The 16,067-nt window shown below is 37.9% G+C and overlaps 3 protein-coding genes across 3 annotated transcripts; 2 read left to right on the forward strand and 1 right to left on the reverse strand.

The window, feature by feature from the left end:
- The first annotated feature begins 7,086 nt into the window (after positions 1-7,086).
- Positions 7,087-7,887, forward strand: LOC113296321 (uncharacterized protein DDB_G0290685-like). The gene is made up of 2 exons (XM_026544628.1): positions 7,087-7,528; positions 7,880-7,887. Exons 1-2 carry the CDS (start codon positions 7,087-7,089, stop codon positions 7,885-7,887), a joined length of 450 nt encoding a protein of 149 aa, XP_026400413.1.
- Positions 7,888-11,624: 3,737 nt separating this feature from the next.
- LOC113300114 lies at positions 11,625-13,493 on the forward strand. The gene is made up of 2 exons (XM_026549297.1): positions 11,625-12,649; positions 13,085-13,493. The coding sequence occupies exons 1-2, from the start codon at positions 12,244-12,246 to the stop codon at positions 13,477-13,479; spliced, it is 801 nt and encodes a 266-aa protein (XP_026405082.1). The 5' UTR covers positions 11,625-12,243; the 3' UTR covers positions 13,480-13,493.
- Positions 13,494-13,616: 123 nt separating this feature from the next.
- LOC113300112 (uncharacterized protein At5g39570-like) lies at positions 13,617-15,962 on the reverse strand. The gene is made up of 3 exons (XM_026549296.1): positions 14,902-15,962; positions 14,465-14,824; positions 13,617-13,941 (listed from the first exon to the last, which is right to left on the reverse strand). Exons 1-3 carry the CDS (start codon positions 15,805-15,807, stop codon positions 13,870-13,872), a joined length of 1,338 nt encoding a protein of 445 aa, XP_026405081.1. The 5' UTR covers positions 15,808-15,962; the 3' UTR covers positions 13,617-13,869.
- Between the last annotated feature and the right edge of the window lie 105 nt (positions 15,963-16,067).

The raw sequence follows: 16,067 nt of genomic DNA on the forward strand, positions 1-16,067 counted from the left end.
ATTCGGGACTTTACAAAACAATTATCCTCCGAATATAGCAAGTTCAAAACAAACCACGCCTTGGCTCTAGGTGGTTCCAAGGGCCAATATAGAATGTTAGACAGCCCATATTCGGAAGTTTGGGTAACTAATTATACTTCCGATTATTTCAATTTCAAAATTTGAAAAGTATAAGTTTTTCCCAAATTCTGATTTTTGGGCCATCGTACATTCGGACTTTACAAAACAATTATCCTCCGAATATAGCAAGTTCAAAACAAACCACGCCTTGGCTCTAGGTGGTTCCAAGGGCCAATATAGAATGTTAGACAGCCCATATTCGGAAGTTTGGGTAACTAATTATACTTCCGATTATTTCAATTTCAAAATTTGAAAAGTATAAGTTTTTCCCAAATTCTGATTTTTGGGCCATCGTACATTCGGAACTTTACAAAACAATTATCCTCCGAATAATATAGTCGTGTTTAGAAATACCAACTTAATCGGTAGATAAGAATTTAAGTTTTCCACCGAATGTCTTATTCGGAGGTAATACGTGTATCGTTAACAACCGATTGTAGTGCACCAATGATACGAAACCTCAACGGCCATATTTTCAGAAACCTCAACGGCCATATTTTCAAAAATTAGATCCGTTGGAACTCTAATCTATATAAGGAGGGTAACCCCTCTCAGTTATTATTGAGTAACAAATCTGAATGAAAAACCTTTTCAATGGCAAGTCCATCATCAATCGACAACATACTTCGAAGATGCAAGCGAACAACTACATCAATTGCAGCAAGGGAAGAAGAAATACAAAAAAGGAACAAACAACCCAAAAAAATTAAACCATCGTTAGTGGCAACGGAGGAGGAGGAAGAGGAAATCAAGGCTAAGAAGCGAGGTCAAGAACAATTCCATCATAGAGAAAGATTAAAACAAGTTGAGGAAGAGACCGAATGGATAAAAAATTATTACATTGTGAAAGATCTACCCAAAGAACAGCAGGACGATCGTATATTTTGGATTAACGTTTCATTGGGTCCTTTTGTTGGTAAGTACAAGAAGCCACGCCACAATTATGAACCATCCCATGTTTCTTCAAGGGTGCACCATGTTATAAAATTGTGCACCGAGTACAACCGTATTCTTGCTAGGCACAGAGACGACAGGTTTGCGGCACAAGATGCTTATTCCAAGTGGAGAGGAGAGTCGTTTCTACATTTCGAAGCCGCGTTGATTGTTGCATCTCGGACTGGGAAAAAAGAATAACATGTGATGTTTGAGTGCTGTAAATTCAAATTTTTAATATTAATCGGCGGTTTGATAAAATATGGAATTCCCGAATATGATTAATCGTATTGAAGTGTTATAATACTGTTGTTCCGATTACATAGTTTCAAAAAAAATTATAATCGTGCCTCGAAAAAAAACGATCAAACATCGTCATCATCCGAGGGGATCAATTCGAGTAACTCAGCGGGAAAGTTGTTGTCCATAACACGATCCCAATCAACCATGTTGGACTCATATTGTTTCACCCAATCCTTGCAATGGTTCATCGGGAAGTAATCGTGCCACTTACTCAACGGAGGTAACGGACAATCTTTCTTTACTCTTAAACCGATAAAATGCATTTCATTCACAAATGCCATTACGATTCTTCTATCTTTAACCGACTCGTCGCAAGCCGTTCTTGTGGGTGCAAACGTCATGCTAAGTCCATACATAGGAGGAACGAAGAAATGTACCACGCAATTCAAAACGTCCGCTAGGAGATATCCAAATTTAGGCATTGTCATCCAATACTTGGATCCGATTGTCTTCAATCCCTTTCGACACTTCACACGCGCAACTAAGTCTTTGAACTCTTGTTCTTTGTCGTATCTATCTCCTCGCCTCTCATCTCCATATAAAAACCCTTGTCCTTCACTAGTTGTACCGCCATCTTATTTCTTAAATATTGGCATTGGGTGACATCTTCGATATCCGCCTCTCTAAAGTAACCCATTTGTTCCGTAGCAACGTGAAACCCACAATTTCCATCCCCATCAACCTCGTCGGTCGACAAAACAAATGGAATGATAAGTGGAGGGAGTTGTTCCAAATACTCTTTGTATATTGTATATGTGGATCGATTTGGTCTTCCATTAAGATCTCTAGGGCAACGAAGAGTACCTTTGTCCTCTTTTATAGTAAGAATTTCCATTGGTTGGGTTTGTTGCGAGGCGTTCATTTGCTCAACAACTTCTTCGACAACATTGGGTTGACTTACTTGAGAAGGCTCTGTAGAGATCTTTGGCCTTACTTGTCGGGTGGTTGGTCCACTTTGATCATTTCTTGGACGACCTCTTTTCTTAGGTTCCGGCTCATCTTCAAATTCGGCTTCCGAACACTCGTGCCTAGACAATATTCTTTTATTAGACAAATACTCCTTCAACTCTTTTCTTTGGATGGTCCTCGACACTTCGGTGTTCGGCCTACCGGTGTTCTTTTGCTTAATAGGTTCATCAACCTCCCTTAAACAAGGGTGAAGGGCTTCCTCCAAATTATGCATCAATATTTGCTTTTTGGTGCCGTTTGATGTAGCGTAACGCTCGGCTATTCGTGCATACAATTCCGACTCGAAGAAAGACGGACCATCAACTACCGGGGTGTTCGGAGTGAAATTTAATTGCTTCCAAAATGGGTGAATATCATCGATGTCAATCACTTCAACATACCTACCCAACTTATGACGACATGGGAGTCCAATACCTATCATATCCTTGCAAACACAAACCGTATTCTCGTCATCATAAGTTTTATATAACTTCAATTGTTTCATCATGCGATTTATTGCCCATCTTGAAACTTTATGAACAACTCCCCTTAGAAGCAATTTTTCCTTAATATGTTCCATCGGGAATTGGTGTACACTAAATTGCATACATTTCCTAATCTTTACGAGATCACGATTGGTGAATTCATGGATTGCTTCTTGGATCGACACAACTCCATTTTGACTACCAATTAGTATTTTCTTTAGTCGACCATGAGACCCCTCCGCAATGCTTGTCGCCTCGTTCTTGAAGTTACGATATTCATATGTCCATGCAAACACAAACCTCTCCTTAATCGTTAACCATTGTGTTTTACAATACTCAACCGGTTTTGGGTAGTCCGTGCTGTATTCATCCTCAAATTTCTTCAAGTTACATTCGTAAATTTCCTCGGTCATCGACCAAACGATTTTGTCCCATGCTTTCATGAACATTTTCCAAATTATTCCATCCTCCTTCCACTTTTCTTCAAATAGCCTATCCTCTTCCTTACGTTCTTCCAAGGTTAATTTACTAATGCGCTCATCCTCTTCCTTTGACCTCTTGGTACCCTTCCTTGGTCTTTTAGCTTGGAAATGATGATGGCAATTGGTTTTGAGATTGCATTGAATGTGCCACGTACATTGCAAGTTTTGGGCTTCCGGAAACACTACCGCTATTGCATGCATTAAGGCTTGATCGTTATCCGTTACAATAACCCTTGGAAAATTATCACCGTTATAAATGGACCTCAACGTCTCCAACATCCAAATGAAACTCACATTGTTCTCATGATCCATTAAACCCCATGCAATCGTAAACGTGTTTTTGTCCGAAGTATGGCAAGCAATGTTCAACAACGGCATGTTATACTTGTTTGTCTTATAAGTAGCATCTATCAACAAAATTTGATGAAAGCATTGAGCCAATTGGATCATTTCGGGATGTGCCAAGAAAATACGAACCACTATACCATCCTTTTCTTCCCTTCTCAAGGTGTAGCCGTGTAACGTAACTCCGCTAACCACTCCGATTGTTGCATGACCGTTCTACCATCCCAATCAGTCCTTTTGATCGTAGCTAGGGCCGACTTAATTGTAGACAAAGAAGACAAGTTGTCGGGATCGTCCGCCTTTATTTTACTTAAGATCGCACTCGCTTTTTGGATCCGCATAGACCTCACCGTCTGCATTTGATGTGGTTTTAACTTGGCAACCATTACATGTCCAATTAAATCCAACGGATCATCATGGTTGTGACAACCGTTATCAACTTTATACATTTTATACTCTTTACCTTTAATACCATCGGGCTTATAGAAGACAATCTTAAATGGGCATCCTATCTTCTTGGTATTGCTTTGTTCGGTATTTCCTATTCGTCTTCCGTATGTACTTACTATTCTTTCCCTCGTGACTCTTTCGCGTCCCACCTCGCTCACAAATCATTTCAAATCGAGTGTCACTAACATGATTATTTTGAACTACCACGCACATGTTATCTTTTGCCTTGTTCATAAGCCATTCCTTTGCCTCCTTCTTACTTCCAAATGTCTAAACGTGCATAAAACAAAACAAACCTAATAAGCATAACCATTTAACATATAAATTTTGAAAAAAAGAAAAAAGTAGTAATGAGTATACCAAATCGTTTGCATAGTATAGGGAAGTGTCGGGCCTCAAATAGAAGTCATCAACAAACTCTTCAACGGCCTGCATATGAAAGCAACAAATTATTATACAATAATCGGAGGTTATTAAATAAGTCAAACTTCCGAATATTCTATATTCGGAATCCTATCGGTTACCCAAAACACCCGATCTATGCAAATGAATGTATACAGTTTACTGAGTGAAAAAAATGATATATTCGGAGGTAATTAAATAAGTCAAACTTCCGAATACTTTATATTCGAAATCCTATCGGTTACCCAAAACACCCGATTTATGCAAATGAATGTACACAGTTTACTGAGTGCAAAAAATGATATAATCGGAAGCTAAAATATATAGTAAAACAGCCGAATATAAATAACCGGGAGATAACTTTAATCGATAAACATCCGATTTTCAAGTTTTCGGAAATTTTATTTTGAGACCACTGCTATATTCGGCAGTCAAATAATGTTAAACTATTACCGATTGTAAAGGATAAGAATACTGAGTTTTGAAATTTTCTGAGGAATTCGTTTTTGGGGCCATTCGGAGGTAAATAACTCTACATAACTACCGAATGTAGATATTTTTGGAAAACCAGTTTGGGGTTTTTCTCATATTCGGCAGTAAACTAGTATCTTGTAACTACCGAATATACATATTTGGTACTCAGTGTGTTATATTCGTAAGTTTAATCTAGAAATTATCTACCGAATCTGGGTAGTTCATGGCATTCAATGCATGCAATAATCGGTTTTTCTTGTTTACAAAAGCACACAAACGCATGCAAATCGAGTATTTGAGTTTCTTAACACAATACCTGTGTTTTACATGCATCGTTAGCTTCAATATCATGCGATTCTCCATTTTCTTCCATGAAAGGGTCGTCTATGTTTTCCTCTCCACAAAAGTTTGGATCATTCAACATATACCCCAAATCGTCTTCTCTAAACGGTCGTGAACCCTCAACATTTTGTTCTTCGTCATGATTCTCACCTTCTTCTTCGTATCCATCCATTTTTGTAGTGATAAAATGGGTTTTCTCTTTTTTTCCTTCACCTTCTTCTCTATAACTCTAACAACTCAAAAATTAAAAAGAAATGGAAAAAATGAAACACAAATCATTCTAATACTGCACCGACTACAATCGGAAGTATGGGAACGATTTTGGCTTCCGATTGCATTCGGAGGGTAACCATGTTATCATATCCTCCGAATATATAAGGGTAATTTCGCCATAACGAATTACGCGAGATAAGGGTTGGCTACATTTTCCCTTTGGATGACCTTTTTTGTTTTATTGTTGGCCCCTAAATCCTTTTGAGTGGCCCCTAAAAACGCCAGGATTTTCTTCCCATACTAGCTAATTTTCTTTTTTTGGTTATTTCGCCTTCAGGGAATAAGTGTATCTGCAAGTCTTTAGTATTATCCCAGCTGCCTCTAAAGTGGCCCTACTTACCTTACCATCTCTAATGTAGGTCAACGTTGACACCACTTCATCATGTAAGATGCCCATGCAATAATTTCTAAAAGAATCTTGAATTTCAGTGGCAACATATTGAGATGGCCCCTCTTAATTAGCACCGCTGAATTGGGGGCCCCGGAAAATAATTGGAGGCCTCACCAAATTTATACCCACACCGAAAAAGATAAGGGGCTTCCAAAATGATGGTGAAAATACCATTTTACCCTTCTCAGAAAAATAACCCTAAAATCTATTAAGACTTAAGCTAGACCCCTATTTCAATCTAACACAAAACCTTTCTTCTTCTCCTCTCCCCCTCTCTCTATCAGTTCCTCATCCTCCATTAATGACCGTGGAGAAACATTTTTCATCCGATTCATCGTCGAAATCGTCGATGCGAAAACTTTATCGACGATTAACTTCTTCTACAAACATGTCACGTACGAAGACGAATGCGAGACTAGCCAATCAAATCCCCAATCTCGTCGATACCATTAAAGCGGGGAAGGAGTATTCGAGAACAAGTAAGAAATCAAAACCTCCGGACAAACAAATGGCTCCAATTAGAAGGTATGTCCTTTAAAACCTTCTGCTGAAAATTAGGGTTTGAATCGGAGAAATTGATTTCTCAGAATGGTAGTCGTTAATCACCAAGCTTGAATGTCTAACGATTTTTCATCTTTGCTTAATGATGTTTCATGTTTGGTTAATGATTTTTGATATGCATGTTGGACTTTGGAGAAATCGTCAACCATTAGGGTGGCGGAGAAAACGATTCCTGCTGTAGTATTTTTTTTTTCAGGTTAAAATCGTTAACCAATTGTTTAGGTGAAAACGACCCCTGTGTGATTTTTTCTGACGACCATTTTTATTAATCAACAACTCCGTGATTTTCCAAACCACCACTCTGTCCCAAATAATGAAAAATCCGTCCACATAATTGGAATAAGTTAATGATTTTTGTGGACGACCAATTTTAGAAATAAACGACTCTGCACCTCTGTCCAAAAAATAGGAAGAATCGTTAAGAAAAATTGCTTGAATCGTTAAGCATTAACTGAAAATCGTTAATGATTTACATGTGGTCGTTAGGTTTTGTAAGAGTCGTTTATTTTAGGAATTTTTTCTGACGACTCTTAAATATTTTTGGTGTTGGCCTTTCAGTAACAAGAATAAAAAGGATATGAATGTCTTGGTAACTCCTCCATCCAGACCTCCCTGCAACCAACAATACCTAAATGCGGGTTTATTACGAGGAAAAACACCGAGTGAGGTAGCCTTAATTATCCGCAAGCCCAGAGAACCATGTGTTGATTCCTCTGAATCGTCGTCTTCATCATCTGCTGTTATATCTACAACCCCAAGCGATGAAGAAAAAGTCGCGGAACATGAAGAAATTCCTTTAGGAGGTGAATATGCTGCTTATGATGATAAGGAGAATGGGGATCAAGGTAACAGTGGTGATGGAGGGAATGGTGGTGATGGTGGTGATGGAGGGAATGGTGGTAATCGTGGTAATGAGGTGGCAGAGATTGAGGAAGAGGGGGATCAAGGTAATGATGACGATGCAGATGGGGATGCAAATGGTAGTGGTAGCGGTGATGAAGAGGGGGAGGAGGAGAATGGTAATGAAAGAAATGATGGTGGTGGTAGTGATGATGATGATGATGAGGAGGAGGAGGAGGGTGAAATTCAGGAGCAGGAGGAGGATGCGGCCTAACCTGAAGAGGACAACTCCAATTGTACCCAGCGCGCGACACATTCCACCCATTCATTTGCAGCTTAAGCGTCTTAGCAATGGGAAAGCCAGAGGTGAACCTAAAGACGGCGGCAAAGTTCTATTTGGATATGCTAGCTCGTGGGCCCGTACCATCTATGAGACAATTGTAACATTCTCAACTTTGCTCTTTGCTTTTCATATGACATGTTGAAAATCAATTTTTTTTGTTTAATTAGTATTGTTTTGTCTTTGGTAGGATCATAAGAATGCATGGCGTCTTTTTAGACACCAATCGTCTTATGAAAAAATGAAAAAAACGGCCGCTAGAAGGTGAATGTGCAAGAGTCAGAGTAAAGACGTCCAATTGGAGCCAACCTGAGACAATACTAAACCAAGAGGATCCCGCTACAAGTACATGGGGATTCAGGATAAGGAGGAAACGCAGAAGTTGAAGTTGTTATCCATGAGCCAATCCTTGGACAACATCACCGCCAAAGAGGTAAACTTTGACCACACAAGGAAGCTAGAGGACAGGCAATCCCAGATCTTTCATATTACCATGGACCTCTCTTTTACCCTTATGGATATTCAATGTACAATCCGAATAGAGTAATGCGTCATCTTGGGTATGTTCAAGATTCACCCGATGAGGATTATGTTCCACTGTACAATTATAAATTAAAGAAATGCAAGGCGGACGGAAAGGCGTTGGCGGTTTTTTATGAACCTGAGCTTAAGACTGAGCATTGGAATAATAGGCATGAGGATGAAAGAAAGGTAAACATCTCTTGGTGGGAGTTTGTTAATGAAGGTCACGAGGTAACGGAGGATTACATGCCATGGTACGAAAGCTTCTCCCTCGGTCGGATGATAAGGATTGATCAGACTACGGGTAGAAGGAGCAACACAACATCTTCCTCTGCTTCTACAGCCGACACTAGAGATGATTCCACCATTCTTAAACTTGTGGTAAGTACTTATCCTTTGAATTGTGTTATTTCATTACATACAATTTTAATAATTTTAATCTTAAATGGTATTTGAATGTAAATAGCGGGAACGGGTGAAGATCTTTATGAAGTCATTTTGTTGCAAAGCCGACAAGGGAGAAGTGATAGAACCTGAGCAAAGCCATATGTATGCTGACTACTGCAATCATATTGAAAATCCCTAAGCGAAGAAAATGTTTGCTGCTTTGGAAAAACAATGTAAAAGGACAAGGAAAACGGCTAGCCAACTAAGACAAGAACGTGCTGAACAAGGTGAAGGAAGCAAAGATGATGAACAAGGTGGAGAAGATGATAGTCCTCCAAGTGGAAGTCCTGTACAGGGTCCTTCAAAGAAAAGTCGGAAATCATCAAGTCAGGGAAGTCAAAGAGGTCGAGGTGGTGGTGGAGGTCGAGGTAGAGGTGGTGAGTGAGAAGATGTTTTAAAGTTTGATTAGACCTAGTAGAACTTATGTCTTTTGGTATTGTCAACTTGAACTTATATGTTCCTTAGATACAACTCTTATCTTTAGTTGATACTATCGGTTTGGTTTGAATGGTTTGTTTGTTAAAACTATTTTGTGTTAACAATTTAACATAATATTTAGAAGTTGTTGTGTCTATATTTTGTTCAAATGACGATGACCATCGCATTAAAAAGCTGGAAAAATATGTTAATGTGAAGTGAGAGTCGCACACTTCATATTTTTTTTTAAATGAATGTTAGAGTCGTTAAGGGTGTATTTCTAAAATAACGACCCTTACTGATTCCCTCAACGATCATTTATATTCATCAACGACTCTTTCGTTTTTGAAAACCACCTCTCTACTTGGAAAATTCCAAGAATCGTTAGGTAAAATGACAACCATTAACGATTCTAAACTAACGACCATTTTATTAAACCATCGACTCTTCCGTTTTGAAAACCACCTCTCTGCTTGGACAATTCCAAGAATCGTTAGGTAACATTATAACCATTAACGATTCCAAACTAACGACCAATTTATTAACTCAACGACTTTATATTGTACATATAGGAAACCAGGTAAATTCCAAGAATCGTTAAGTAACATGATAACCATTAACGATTCCAACTGACGATTAGTTTATTAAACCAACGACTTTATATTATACATATAGGAAACCAAAGAGTCGTCGGTGAAACGCATCAAAAATTCAGAGTCGTCAATAGAATTTAAACAGTCGTCAGTGGAAAGCCAAAAAAAAATTTAGAATCGTCATTCTTGTCTTTGCATTACTTAGTATGGATAGTCTAGAATTTGACGATTCAAGTGTTCTTCGATGAACCTCCTTGCACGCCGGTACAAAGTCGTATATTCTTTGTGGTGAATAAACTTTCTCTCCCCATTTCGAATTCTCCACAGGCCATTGAAACATTCCAACTAGAATCGAAAGAATGAAATGTATTAATATGCGAATTTGTAACGGTGAAATAGGTATAAAAATGATCGGATAACTCACTCTTTCCTTAGAGGAGCTTGTGGATGATAGTCGTAAACCATATTTCTCACTTTAACATACTCTCGCATTGCGCCTTTTATGTAGTTGAATCTAAATGTCAAATCTCTACATTTACGGTTATTAGGATTCCCGGTACGTCCGTAAAAGAACTCTTTAACTCTCTTCCAAAACATTGAATAAATTTCATTCGGACGTTCGCGGAACGTATTAGCAAACAATTTAACGAGAGTATCCATATCTGAATTTTCTAGGGAAGGCCTCCATCTGGAAATATAATGCTTCATCTGCTAAAAACCTTGGGTTTCAGTATCAGATTTTTTTTACCCAAAACCATTTACAGAAATGATAGGCCATTTCTGTGACGTCATATGATTGAGTTGTTCAGTAAAGTTATTTGGGCATAACATAAGCTTTTAGTTCGAATTTCTTGTATGCTTCTCATTCTTTGTTGAATATTCGGTTGCTCCCATTTAGAATGTATTTTTTATGCATGTCATTAAAGTTGCGATGTGTCTCCCTAGGCTAAGAGACGATGACACGTAACAATACAACTTATGCACAGAGATCAGAAGAGCATTTGCAGTCCAGTAATCTTATGAAGCTTAACAAAAATCTACACCCGGAGACATAGTTCTTTGATGCCCCTGTTTACACGTTGCACATAGATCAACTGAACTTTAGCCATGTAATATCTCAGGGAAACTTGGGAAAGTACCCCAATAAGGGTGCATTGTTGGAAATCTACCCCAACGTTAAAAAAAGTTGGAAAAATGTTCCATTCCGTTAACATTGTCATCCAACCCAGTTAAGTCACATGTGTGAGGCCACCATCACCATCATAATCACTACCAAAACCGCCGGCGCCGCCACCTGAACCCTTGAACTCTAAACCCCGAATCCTGAATTTTGAACCCTGAATTGAATTATGAAGGTTTCTTTTTTTCGCGTGTGTGAGCTCATACATGTGACTTAACTTGGTTTTTGACGAAATGGGACATTTTTCCAAATTTTTAAATGTTGGAGCAGATTTCCAACATTGCACCCCGTATTGGGGCATTTTCCCAATATCTTAAGTATTGCCTAATGGACACCCAGATAAATACTGAAGCTTGTGACATAATAGTAGGATCAACAGGATGAATGGAGTTCCTATGGAGCCAATTTTCCCTACAAGAGGACTTCGACAAGGTGATGCCATCTTTCCCTATTTGTCCATACTTTGCATGGAGGGCTTTAGCAGATTAATCATCAATGCAACCAAGAAGAAGTTGTTGGATCCTGTCAAACCTAATGCAGCTTGTCCAGAAATTTCTCATCTATTTTTTTTTGCAGACGATTGCATTCTCTTTACCAAGGGTAACAAAAAATCTATCTCTAATCTTATGCATATCATCAACAAGTTTATTTCTGCTTCAGGGCAAATGGTAAATCTGGCTAAATCGAGTGTTTTCTTCAGTAAGCATATGAATAGAGAATCCTGTGCAGAAATTATTAGAACTCTGAATATGAAAGAATTAGAGTTAAATGAAAAATATTTGGGCACTAATCTTATTATTCCTAGAAGTAGAGATAAATGTTTTGATACTTCTATTAAAAGAATGCAGAGCAGACTACCAGGATGGCAAGGAAAGTTAATAAATCAAACAGGAAGAGCAGTTCAGATTCAATCCACTTTAAGCTCCACTGTTCAGTATCAAATGGAAATTTTTATGCTTCCTGACAAAACCCACAAGAAGATAAAATCAGATTCAAAGAAAGTACTTCTGGAATCATCAGAAGAACAAGGGTTATAATCCTAAAAGCTGGTCTTCTGTCTGCAACAGCAAAAAGTCAGGGGGGTTAGGTTTTAAAGATTCAAAAAAATTTAACATTGCTCTGTTGGCTAAGTTAACTTGGAGATTGCTTACTCAGCCTCAAGCTGAGTGGGTTAAGGTTCTAAAAGCTATTTATGTTAAGAATAAAGACTTACTTACTGAAGATACTTCTAAAAAGAATTCTTCTTGGGTCTGGCAAGGTATTCAGCATGGGTTGCAGGTTGTTAAGCAACATTATATTTGGGAAAATGGAGATGGTAATTCTGTCAAGTCACTTCAGCATAATTGGTTTCCTAGCTTCAATCAGCATGAAGGTGATAGAATTAACCAGCAAAATATGAATACAGATATGAAGGTTGCTGAGTTAATGCAAGCAGATGGTAAAATTTGGAATACTCAACTTTTAAACCAATATTTCTCTTCTGAGCAGATTAGAGAGATTACTTCAATTAGAATTCCTAAACAAGGTCAAGACAAGTTAAGATGGTCACTTACTTCTTGTGGAGCATTCACTACTAAATCTACATATAATGAACTCACTAAGCATAATAAAGGAGCTTCTACTCTACATCATATGGAGGGTAAGGGATGGTTAAAATTGTGGCATTTGGAAGTTGCACATAAAGTTCAAATGTTCTTATGGAAGTGCTGTCAAGATATATTACCAGTTAACCAGAGATTATTCAATAAAAGAGATACTATGCATCAATTGTGTCCAATGTGCCAACTTCATGAAGAATCAAGTACTCATCTTCTTATGCAGTGTCCATTTGCTGAAGTTATCTGGTTTGGAGTCTCTGCTGCACTTCTGCAATCCTTAAAAGCTGCTGATAATCTTATAGAATGGATTACCTCCTGGTTTTGCAATACTAACTCTTTAGAAGCTCAGGAAAGAAATATGGCTCCTCTTGCTGCTTGCACTCTCTGGCACATCTGGAAAGCCAGATGTGAAAATTTTTTTGAAAATAAATTGCATCATCCCTCCAGCATCATCCACAGGATTAGAAATTACATGCATCTACTCTCTCATTCAGGGCATTTAGTTCATTTTTCTGATAAAAAACATTCATATCATTGGGAAAAGCCTCCAGAGAATTGGTTAAAGTTAAATATAGATGCATCAATTAAAGGTAAAAATTCTAATGCTGGTTTTGCTCTAATTTTGCGTGATCATACAGGAAAATTTGTGGGGGCAATGGCTTACTCAGCAGTAGCCAGGAATATCAATCAAGCTGAAGTGTTAGTTCTCTTGCAAGCTCTTCATTGGATCAAGCAGTTAGATTATAAGCAAGTGATTATTGAAGGAGACAACTTGGCTGTGGTTAATTGCTGCAATGGGGATTTTAATAACTTTAAATGGGAAGATCAACATCTCCTTCAAGAATGTCAATCTTTGCTTAGTAGGTTAGAGTCTAGTATAGTTTCTTTTCAAAGAAGGATGTGTAACCAAGCAGCTGATAAGCTTGCAAAGTTTGCTAGAACTAGTATTCATTTTCAAATTTGGTGGAATGATCCTCCAAGCATTATCTACGAGAGTCTAGTTCAGGATAACCTTAAGGGTTATCATAGTTAGGGAGTCTGTTTTTTCTTGTTTCTGATCTGTCTTGTTCCCTGGCTCTCTAGTAGCTGTTTGTGTTAGAGTCGGGGCTTTGTTCCCAAGTTGTATTTTTTTTAGGCTTCTAATAAAATTTCTTCTTTGCTCAAAAAAAATAAAATAATAAAAATAAAAAATAAAAATAAATAGTAGGATTAAGTGATCAACAGATGCTTTGCTGGAGGAGAGTGTAATCATTAAGCTAACTTACATATTCTCAATGATGACAGCGAAAGACTAAACCGTTGGATATAAGTGCACTGATATTTTTAATGGTATGCACATATTCATATGTTGGAAGGCACGTTAAGTGACCTTGTATTTTTCTTCTGAAAGGAGATCGAGAATGAGTCTTGGTGCGTTGTTGGATCACTCGTTGTAATAACTTCTCTGCTTGTAGTAGTTGTATCTGTCCATACTTTCGCTGAAGAAGTCCTCGCCCTGCATCATTTGTGTGTTAACTTGACATCAAAGAGATAAGGTGATAACTGAGGATTCTTTCTGAGCAGAGTTTCTTATGAAAGATGTTAACAAAGAGATAAGGTGATAACTGAGGATTCTTTCTGAGCAGAGTTTCTTATGAAAGATGTTTACTGTTTACGAAAATTAGACCAAAACATTCTATTAGTTGTACATTTCTTTGTATAAGTTTCTTGTTCATTTTTGGTGCTCCAAGACAAAATCTAATTTCCTTCTTTGTATCTGCATCTGCAACTGGCCCAACATTTTTGTATGATTTTCCATAATAGCAGATTTTTTGTATCTGTTTCTTTTATTTTGTTCAGGAATTGTCACTCCTTCCTTATCTGGAGTATTTCTACCTAGAATTACACTGTGGTTATATTGTACATTTAATTCTTTGATTAGCATATTTCGTAATCATGAATTTAGAATTACTAGAGCAAATACATTTTTGAAACTAAAACATACCGATGTATTTTTGAAAATTTAATTCAGTACTCACATATCTATATGCAGGAAACTCTTCCTCCTGGTGTATTTCGCCATGCCCCAGCTTTTGAAACGTGGGTCGCTCATTATTATACTCATTATGTAACAGACGAGAATAATGCCTCTCGTAACCATTATTCATTGCAAGATTTGACTCACCACTCACATATCCTAATGCATCTTCCTTGTGGTAAACTTGGCATTGCTCATTGTACCCGACATGTAACAGATGAGATTGTTCTGGGTAATGCCTCTCATAACTCGTTACCAGATTTGACTCATTACTCACATATCCCAATGCAGGAAACTCTTGGGAATCATAAGCTTCATCAAAACCCGGGCTTTGGAACGAGGATCGTCCATTATACTCGACCTGCGCAAGCAAAACGTGGTTTTCCATGTTAATGCCCCTCATAACCATGACTTGCTACAAGAATTAACGCTACTCACACTGTCAAATAAAGGATAGTCTTCAGCATGGTCTGATTGACCATAGCAAAGTCTTTGGAGTGATGATTGCTCATTATAATCTACTTTTACAGAGGGTGGTTGTATTTCGTAATGCCCATCATTCCCATAGGTGATTGGCACGATTGCTAGGTTGGACTGGCGACCCAATGGAAGACAGTCATCCTCCTGGTAAGTCCCATAGTAACCCAGTTCTGGAGTCGGTGATTTCTCATTATACTTGAGCTGCTTTATTGAAGTTGGTTCTTCTATGTTATGTTTCTGATAGCGGTAGCTGGAGTTGTAGCCATAACTAACATCTACTTGAATACTTTCACCGTATGGGTATAGAGTAGTTCCAAACAAGTATTCTGCAGTTACTTCCCACTGATTTCTATGGTCTGTCTCTTGTTCATCACCATTGTTTTGATCATAGGTTTTCTTGTTCATTTTGTACAAACAAGGCCAATAACCGAATATACTTGGACAGGGCCCTAAATCATCTTGACTGCAACTATCTTCATTCTTTACATACCCGTAGTCGATCCAAGACTGATGAGAATAATCATGAGATCCATGTCCATTACCGTAACCATTTGTGGAAATATTATCTACCAATTTACCAGTTTGATTTCCATCATGATCCTGATTTTTATTCTCCTTTTCCTTGTTTTGTGGCTTAGGTGTTGGCAGATGAAGCTTGGATGATGATGTTACATAAGGTGAAGGTATGGAGCCGTATGAGAATCCATTTAGAGATGGATGGGGGTTATTAAACGGAGGAGGATAACAAGTTGAATGAGAAGGTGGAAGAGGTTTTCCATATGTGAGTGTGAGATCATAACCACCGCTATAAGGATTTGGATTGTATGCCTTGAATTCAGGAACCCCAAAATCAGAATTTGCCATCTCTTCTTACTTACTCCCCATCACAATACTTTCATCATTTTCTGTAAAAGTGTTTTCTTTTCTTTGAGTTGATAGAAATTGGTTTTAGCAAAACTAATGTACTACTGGTCTTATCTTTATTATTATATTAGTGGATGTGGATCACACTCAACCCCGCTCACTTCTTATCTGGGTATTACATTCCCTGTTAACATAGTACTCAAATTATTTTCTTAGATTCATTTTCCCGACAGCTTTTAGTTGGTGTTTGGTAAACAATA

The sequence above is a fragment of the Papaver somniferum genome, chromosome 7, assembly GCF_003573695.1.
Source record: "Papaver somniferum cultivar HN1 chromosome 7, ASM357369v1, whole genome shotgun sequence".
NCBI lineage: Eukaryota > Viridiplantae > Streptophyta > Magnoliopsida > Ranunculales > Papaveraceae > Papaver > Papaver somniferum.

What these genes read in the sequence shown, in the direction of transcription:
- LOC113296321 (XM_026544628.1), top strand. Translation starts at nt 7,087, where the DNA reads ATGAATGTCTTGGTAACTCCTCCATCCAGACCTCCCTGCAACCAACAA.
- LOC113300114 (XM_026549297.1), top strand. Translation starts at nt 12,244, where the DNA reads ATGAATACAGATATGAAGGTTGCTGAGTTAATGCAAGCAGATGGTAAA. An exon ending in CCAACTTCATGAAGAATCAA is followed by an intron (nt 12,650 to 13,084) that starts GTACTCATCTTC and finishes GTGATCATACAG; the next exon opens with GAAAATTTGTGGGGGCAATG.
- LOC113300112 (XM_026549296.1), bottom strand. Translation starts at nt 15,807, where the DNA reads ATGGCAAATTCTGATTTTGGGGTTCCTGAATTCAAGGCATACAATCCA. An exon ending in ACTATCCTTTATTTGACAGT is followed by an intron (nt 14,825 to 14,901) that starts GTGAGTAGCGTT and finishes TTGCTTGCGCAG; the next exon opens with GTCGAGTATAATGGACGATC. An exon ending in AGTTTCCTGCATATAGATAT is followed by an intron (nt 13,942 to 14,464) that starts GTGAGTACTGAA and finishes CAAATGATGCAG; the next exon opens with GGCGAGGACTTCTTCAGCGA.